The 8711-nt window shown below is 44.1% G+C and overlaps 1 protein-coding gene and 1 long non-coding RNA gene across 2 annotated transcripts; both read left to right on the top strand.

Moving 5' to 3' along the window:
* Positions 1 to 2403: 2403 nt before the first annotated feature.
* Positions 2404 to 3694, top strand: LOC138672253 (uncharacterized). Its single transcript, XR_011319671.1, has 3 exons — positions 2404 to 2489; positions 3369 to 3481; positions 3599 to 3694. It is a non-coding gene; the product is annotated as an uncharacterized lncRNA (long non-coding RNA).
* Positions 3695 to 3698: 4 nt separating this feature from the next.
* On the top strand, positions 3699 to 5282 carry LOC138671717 (uncharacterized). The gene is made up of 2 exons (XM_069759869.1): positions 3699 to 3745; positions 4241 to 5282. Exons 1-2 carry the CDS (start codon positions 3699 to 3701, stop codon positions 5157 to 5159), a joined length of 966 nt encoding a protein of 321 aa, XP_069615970.1. The 3' UTR covers positions 5160 to 5282.
* Positions 5283 to 8711: the final 3429 nt, after the last annotated feature.

Here is an 8711-nt window from a genome sequence, read left to right on the forward strand (position 1 = left end):
ACACTGTTTTCTCGTGACATATTGTACTTCATGATAGTGATAAAATTTCTTTGATATTACCTGCATTTATTTGTGAAAAAAAAGGAAATTTGGCGAAAATTTTGAAAATTTCGCAATTTTCTAACTTTTAATTTTTATGCCCTTAAATCACAGAGTTATGTCACACAAAATACTTAAGTACCATTTCCCACATATCTACTTTACATCCGCACAAGTTTGGAACCAACATTTTTTTTTTGTTAGGGAGTTATAAGGGTTAAAAGTTGACCAGCAATTTCTCATTTTTACAACACCATTTTTTTAGTGATCACATTTGAAGTCACTTTGAGGGGTCTATGATAGAAAATACCCAAGTGTGACACCATTCTAAAAACTGCACCCCCCAAGTTGCTCAAAACCACATTTAAGAAGTTCAACCCTTCAGGTGTTTCACAGGAATTTTTGGAATGTCACAAAAAATTTAATTTAGCTCCAATTTGTTTCATTTTACCAAGAGTAACAGGAGAAATTGGACCCCAAAGGTTGTTGTACAATTTGTTCTGAGTATGCTGATACCCAATATTTGGGGGTAAACCACTGTTTGGGCACATGGCAGAGCTCAGAAGGGAAGGAGCGCCATTTGATTTTTCAATGCAAAATTGACTGCAATTGATATAGGACGCCATGTTGCGTTTGGAGAGCCCCTGATGTGCCTAAACATTGAAACCCCTCACAAGTGGCACCATTTTGGAAAGTAGACCCCCTAAGGAACTTATCTAGATGTGTGGTGAGCACTTTGACCCACCAAGTGCTTCACAGAAGTTTATAACGTAGAGCCGTAAAAATAAAAAATAATTTTTTCACAAAAATGATATTTTCGCCCCCAATTTTTTATTTTCCCAAGGGTAACAGAAGAAATTGGACCCCAATAGTTGTTGTCCAATTTTTCCTGAGTACGCTGATACCCCATATGTTGGAGAAAACTACTGGAGCGCCATTTGGAATGCAGACTTTAGATGGAATGGTCTGCAGGCGTCACATTGCGTTTGCATAGCTCCTGATGTACCTAAACAGTAGAAACTCCCTACAAGTGACCCCTTATTGGAAACTAGACTCCCCAAGGAACTTATCTAGATGTGTTGTGAGAACTTTGAACCCCCATGTGTTTCACTGCAGTTTACAACAAAGAGCCGTGAAAATAAAAATCTTTTTTTTTCCACACAAATTATTTTTTAGCCCCCAGTTTTGTATTTTCCCAAGGGTAACAGGAGAAACTAGACCCCCAAAAGTTGTTGTCCAATTTGTCCTGAGTACGCCTATACCCCATATGTGGGAGAAAACTACTGTTTGGGCGCATGGCAGAGCATGGAAGGGAAGGAGCGCCATTTGGAATGCAGACTTAGATGGAATGGTCTGCAAGCGTCACATTACGTTTGCAGAGCTCCTGATGTACCTAAACAGTAGAAACCCCCCACAAGTGACCTCATATTGGAAACTAGATCCCCAATATGTGTTGTGAGAACTTTGAACCCCCAATTGGTTCACTACAGTTTACAACAAAGAGCCGTGAAAATAAAAAATCATTTTTTCCACACAAATTATATTTTAGCCCCGGTTTTGTATTTTCCCAAGGGTAACAGGAGAAATTGGACCCCAAAAGTTGTTGTCCAATTTGTCCTGAGTACGCTGATATCCCATATGTTGGGGTAAACCCCTGTTTGGGCGCACAGGAGAGCTCGGAAGGGAAGGAGCACTGTTTTACTTTTTCAACGCAGAATTGGCTGGAATTGAGATCGGACGCCATGTCGCAGTTGGAGAGCCCCTGATGTGCCTAAACAGTGGAAAACCCCCAATTCTAACTGAAACCCTAACCCAAACACACCCCTAACCCTAATCCCAACCCTAATCCCAACTGTAAATGTAATCCAAACCCTAACTTTGGCCCCAACCCTAACCCTAACTTTAGCCCCAACCCTAACTTTAGCCCCAACTGTAACCCCAACCCTAACTGTAGCCCTAACCCTAACTTTAGCCCCAACCCTAACCCTAACTTTAGCCCCAACCCTAACTTTAGCCCCAACTGTAACCCCAACCCTAACCCCAACCCTAACTGTAGCCCTAACCCTAACTTTAGCCCCAACCCTAAGGCTATGTGCACACGTTCAGGAATGTGTGCAGATTTTTCATGCAATTTTCCTGATGAAAACCTGATATTTTCTTCCAGAAATCCGCATGCGTTTTTGGTGCGTTTTTGATGCGTTTTTGATGCTTTTTTTAGCGTTTTTTAAGCGTTTTTGAAGCGTTTTTAAGAACAAATAAAGTTGGTTAAAAAAAAAAGGAAAAAAAGAGACTCTCAATAGGTCATTTCCTGTTCCATCCCCTCTTCTCCATTTTGCCTTTTTGCTGCATTCAACATGCCGCACGTTCAGCCCCATTGGCGTCTTTCGCCACAACAAAACCATCTTTTGTTGCTGACGGCACTGCTTTTGCTGCACCACCACAGTGAGCAGGTAATATAATGTCATTAGATGTGCACACTATGCGGACTATGCTGTGGATTTGTAGTGTTTCTGTTGCTGCGGATAGGCTACTTCACACTTCCGTAACGCTCCCTCGCAATCTGTCGTTTTGGAATAAAACGGATCCTGCATATGTGCTTGCAGGATTTTATTTTCCCATAACACTTGTATTTGCAATGGTTTTCGACGTTTTGCCGCACGTTGCATCCATTGTGCGATGTATGTGTCTGTATGTGTGACCCTCGACACGTAAAATCCTTACCTACATGTTTTTCTTGGTGCATCGCATCCGCCATTTTTGACTGCTCATGTGCGGCAGAAAATACACCCCCTCCTCCCCAGACAGCAGAATGGGCAGTGGATGTGTAGAAAAAATGCATCTGCTGCCCACGTCATGCAGTTATTTCACAACGTCCATGGGTATGTTGGCGCCAGTGTATTGCGACGGAACAGTACTGATGGAAGTGAAAGTAGCCTTAGCAGCGATTGTCTATGCGTTGTCCAGTACCATCTATATATATAATTGTCTATTTTTCCTTATGTCTGTCTGTCTGTCTTTCTGTCTGTCCTGGAAATACCGTACCGACACAGTACCGCACAGTACCGACGTTGAAATCCCGCGTCTCTGATTGGTCGAGGCTGCCAGGCCAATCAGCAACGGGCACAGCGACGATGATGTCATAATGGTTGCCATGGCGACGATGATGTCATAAAGGTTGCCTCGATCAATCAGCGACGGACACAGTCTGCCGCGAATTCTTGATTCATCATTGTCCATATACTACGGGGACATGCATATTCTAGAATACCCGATGCGTGAGAATCGGGCCACAATTCAGTGTAAATAATAAAGACTATATTCTCCCATAGGAGCAATCTCGGAGAAGGATTAGAAGACGTCCAAAACGGATGTGGGTTCATCCCATTATTAATGAGCGGGAGGAAAAGGGACACTTCCATGTCCTTTACCAAGATTTAAGGAGGTAAGATATAGGTAGAAATGATATATTGTCATCTGTGTTCATCTTTTTTTTTTTTTATGTTATAAACTGTTGTGTTATCTGTGGTTTTTGAAATTTTTTTTTTTTTTTTACATTCAGTTTTCCTGAAAAATTTATCCAGTTTTGCCGGCTTACGATTCAGGCATTTGATCGCCTTCTGATAATTCTGGCTCCACAACTCAGCTACGAAGACACATACATGCGAAGATCAATCTCTGCTGAGGAAAGGCTCCTCATCACCTTGCGGTAAGGCCCTTTTTTAAAAAAAAAAAACACAAACTCCACACATTGGCCCCATAGTTAATGCTGCAACAGTGCCGCCATAATGCTGCCACTGCGCCACAATGCTGCTAATGCACCACAGAATGCTGCCACTGCGCCACAATGAAGCCACAGCCCCCATAATGCTGCCACTGCGCCGCAATGCTGCCAGTGCCCCCATAATGCTGCTATTACCTCCCAATGCTGCCAGTGCCTCCATAATGCTGCCACTGCGCCACAATGCTGTTAGTGCCCCTATAATGCTGCCACGGTGCCGCCATAATGCTGCCAGTGCGCCACAATGCTGCCAATGCACCCCAGAATGCTGCCACTGCGCCACAATGCTTCCACAGCCCCCATATTGCTGCCACTGCGCCACAATGTTTACAGATCTAGTGCCCCTGAATCGTACTAGTTATGTTGTCATGCATATTTTCATCGTTATTAAAAATATTCTAATTTTTTTAAAATTTTTTCCAGGTTTTTGGCCACAGGAGAGAGCTACACATCCCTGCACCTCCAATTTAGGGTTGGCAAATCCACCATCTCTCAAATTGTGAGGTGCACACGTGCTGTCATCTGGCAGAAGTTGCAGCCCATCGTGATGCCTTGCCCAACCGAGGAGACTTGGCTGCAGGTTGCAGCAGGCTTTCAGTCTGTGGCCAATTTCCCCAACTGCGTAGGTGCTGTCGATGGCAAACATGTGAGAGTGCTGAAGCCACCAAGATCAGGATCACGCTTCTTTAATTATAAGAAGTATTTTTCTGTGGTCCTGATGGCGGTGGCTGATGCCCATTACAAGTTTGTTGCCATCGACGTTGGTGCTTATGGCAGTTCTGGGGACTCTCGGGTGCTGCAATCATCACAGATTGGACTTCAAATTCTTCGAGATGGCGGAACGCTCCCAGCCCCAAGACCTTTGCCTGGTTCCACACATCCTGTACCCTTTGTGATGGTATCGGTTGAGGCATTTCCCTTAAAAACTAACCTGCTGCGCCCATACCCACGAAGGGCACTGGATGACCGGCGGAGGATTTTCAACTATCGGCTGAGCCGTGCACGAAAATATGTGGAATGCACCTTTGGGATCATGTGTAGTCAGTGGAGGATCTTTCACACTGCCATCCAGCTAGATATGGAGACCGTTGACACTGTGATCAAGGCATGCTGTGTTCTCCACAACTACGTTCGGGACTACAGTACAGAGGTAGTTGAGGAGTCACAGCTGTCTAAATTAATTGCAGTGGACAACTTGGGTCAAGGCAGGCAATCCATCTCGGGGTTGCGTGTGCGAGAAACCTTCACTGACTACTTCATGAGTCCTGAAGGTGCCGTGCACTGGCAATACTCCTGTGCCGGTGTTGAGCAGCCTGAACAGCAGAGAAGATCGAACACCTAATCCCCATCAAGATGTCAGCCTGTTCAGAAGAGCAGATCGGATGGCTAACCCCAAAGCAATCAAGGCCCTTGTGTTCTTCATCAGTACAGCTGAGCAGATTGGATGGCTAACCCCATGCATTCAATGTCCTTTTGTTCTTTATCATTTAAAAAAAAAAAGGAATTATTAAATAAGAATTTTGTTTGAAAAATCAAACCTTGTGTCCGCAACTTACTCTTTAGTCACTGACAGTTCTTATCCCATTACTCACAGTTCATATTCTGCAAATTGAAATAACCTTTTTTTAAAATAAAAAATTACCAGACATTTTTGCAAATACAAATTTAGTTTTTATTCATAAATAACACTGTGTACTACACATAAAAACAAAACGTCTTTAAATGACGTAGGTATTATAACACAAGGATAAACATTGTCCAGAACAGTCCAGCAACAATGGACGTTATCATAACCTGTCAACAGGACAAAATAGTGCATCAACAATGGATTTGTGAACAACCTGTCAACAGAACAGTTGGGTTGGGGACAGAAATCCAAAAAATTCACCTTTCTCCGGACACACATATTTCCCAAAAATATATGTATTATTTTTTCAAAAAAAAAATATTTGTACTACACATAAAAATGTAACGTCGGTAACAGACGTAGCTTGTAGAAAACAAGGACAAACATTGTCCAAAACAGTCCATCAAGAATGGACGCTACCTGTCAACAGGACAAAAGTGCATCAACAATGAATTTGTGAACAACCTGTCAACAGGACAGGGGGGTTTAGGAACTAAATCCTCAAAACTGCTGGTACTCTGGCTCGTACCCATACCCCGGAAACATATCTTGCGACGAAATACTCGTGTTTTGGGAGACATTATGCCCAGAACTTTGACGAGTTGTACAGTGGCTTGAGTTATAGGCTTCAGCAGCGTCGGGCCTGTGTGCTGCATGGAAAAAACGTTGCGAAGCAGGTGGTGGTGGTGGCGGGCCACTTGGGATAGTAAATGCTTTCATAATTGCTACAACTATGTCTTGTGGTGGGGGGATTGGTGATGGGACAGCAGCACACATTAGAACTGCATTAACTGCTGTCATGCACAGGCTCTGCCTGTCCCATGTCATGGACCTTAGGCGGCTAGCTATCACAGATCCATATTTATCCATTTCATCTTGTGGAGATGAGTGGTCTATAATATTGAGGGTTCGACTTGTGAGTGCTTCAATGGCACTAGTCGAACCCTCCTTTTTTTTCCCCTTCTTGGTTGCTGCCCTAACCATTGGCACAGGACGGGCAGAACCAGACCCCAACCCAGTGGGCCTTGAACCCCCAACAAAGGAGCTGGACGCAGCGGAAGAGGCAGCAACAACAGCGGAAGACAACACCGCTGCATCCACCGCAGAGGACGAACTTGCCACAGTACAGGTGGGTGGCATAACTGCAGCATGCATGGAGGATGACTGCCTAGGCAAGGGTGGATTTGGTGAGGAGCACATAGGATAGTCCTCCACCTCCTCTCCATCACCATGCTCCAGGCTGTTGTCTTCCTGGACCGGTGGGGTTTCGGCCCTTACATTGCCTTCAGTTCTGTACAAGGAATAAAAAAAGACTTCGTCAATAAAAGAGTACTGTGAAACGTGGAAAATACAACAAAATATATATATATATAACTTACCGCCGCAAATTTCTGCTTGTTAAAATGAATTGCAGCTGGTCTGCAAACGGCACCCTCTTTTTTGAGGGCGAGCTGCCACTTTCTGCCTTCTGTGCCTTCATCAGTCTGTCGGTCACAGATCTCCAACGTTTTTTCACATCTTCCACTGAAATGGAACAATTTAAAAAAATTATAAAGGAAATAGATGGTGGCCCAATTCTAACGCATCGGCTACTACAGAATATGCCTGTCCACGTAGTATATTGCACAGGACAAGTACTATATTGCCCAGCCACGTATGTCCACAAGTTTCACCAATCCAAAGTGGCACTGGACAGAGGGGATTTATGATCAGGTTGTGGAGTGATTTCGCAGAGACCGCTGACACGACAGGTACTGCTGCATCGAACGTGCCGCTTGCACTGTCAAGGACAGGGCGGGAGGTCGGAGGGTGAGAATAACGTTATTTTTATTATTTTTTTACTTTCGATCTTTGTACTAGTGATGCTGCATACGCAGAATCTATAGTAAAAACATTGTCAAACAGGGTTAGGTGCATAACCAGAGTGCATAACACCTCGCTTGGTTAACGGTGGCATTAACCCTGTGTGAGGCCTGACTAGAGGGGAGTATGGAGCGGGCACTGACTGCGGTGATGAAAGAGCGGCCATATTGACGCCAGTCTGAGCCCGTCGCACATTGGTCGTGGCAATGTTTGTGGGCTTTTTGCCTCAACAAACCAGCCACTTGGATTCCATGAAAGAAAAAATCCGCAAACAATGAATATCCGTGACAGACAGAAGGACAGACAGAAAGAGGGAATTGACACAAATAGACAATTATATAGTACATACTGAATAAAAATAACACGAATTTAACATACTTACAAATAAGTTTTTGGCCCGCTTTTGGTAGCTGAGGCCACTGCGGATAAATTTCTGTTACAATGGCTGGCCAGGCATCACGTTTAGAAGCGGAGGCTCTGTACTCCTCACTGGCACGGTCCCAGACCTCCGGGTGTTTTTCTATCTACAATTTTGATAGAGAACCAGTCACTACATTTGATAAAATTATTATTTGGATAAGAAATATAAAAAAAATCTGTACACTAAATGGTGCCACGATTCTAACGCAGCAGTTATTATACATATGTATTTCTGTATATAGCAGCCACATACTATGTAGCACAGGCCACGACATTTTGTAGAATACCCGATGTGTGAATACAGGCCACGCAGTACATAACAGTGTACACGCAGTATATGGCCGGCGTCACACTCGGCATAAGACAATACGGTCCGTATTTTACGGCCGTAAATCGGTGAAAATTCCCCAAAATATTGGTCCATATCTCCTCCGTAGGCAGGGTGTGTCAGCGTATTTTGCGCATGGCATCCTTCGTATGTAATCCGTAGGGCATCTGCCCCCAGCCACCCCAGAAAAGGCACATCTGGAAGATGCGCCTATTCTGGCACTTGGCCACTCTCTTCCCATTCCCGTGTAGCGGTGGGATATGGGGTAATGAAGGGTTAATGCCACCTTGCTATTGTAAGGTGACATTAAGCCAAATTAATAATGGAGAGGCGTCAATTATGACACCTATCCATTATTAATCCAATACTAGTAAAGGGTTAAAAAATACACAAACACATTATTAAAAAGTATTTTAATTAAATGATGACACCTGGTTTTTGACCATTTTTTTATTGCACTGCAAAGGGTTAACTAATCTGGCTGACCGGAGATGGACTGATAATTTCATCTCCGGTTAGCCGGTGAGTCCGCGCAGCCGCAGTGATTACCGAACGAGTTCCCCCGAACAGCGCGAGCTGCCTTCGGGAGAACTCGGTATACAATGAACGGGATCGCTTTACGATCCCGTTCATTGTATCGGCGGCCGCGGTTTAGA

Source organism: Ranitomeya imitator, chromosome 3 (genome assembly GCF_032444005.1).
Source record: "Ranitomeya imitator isolate aRanImi1 chromosome 3, aRanImi1.pri, whole genome shotgun sequence".
Taxonomy (NCBI): Eukaryota; Metazoa; Chordata; class Amphibia; order Anura; family Dendrobatidae; genus Ranitomeya; species Ranitomeya imitator.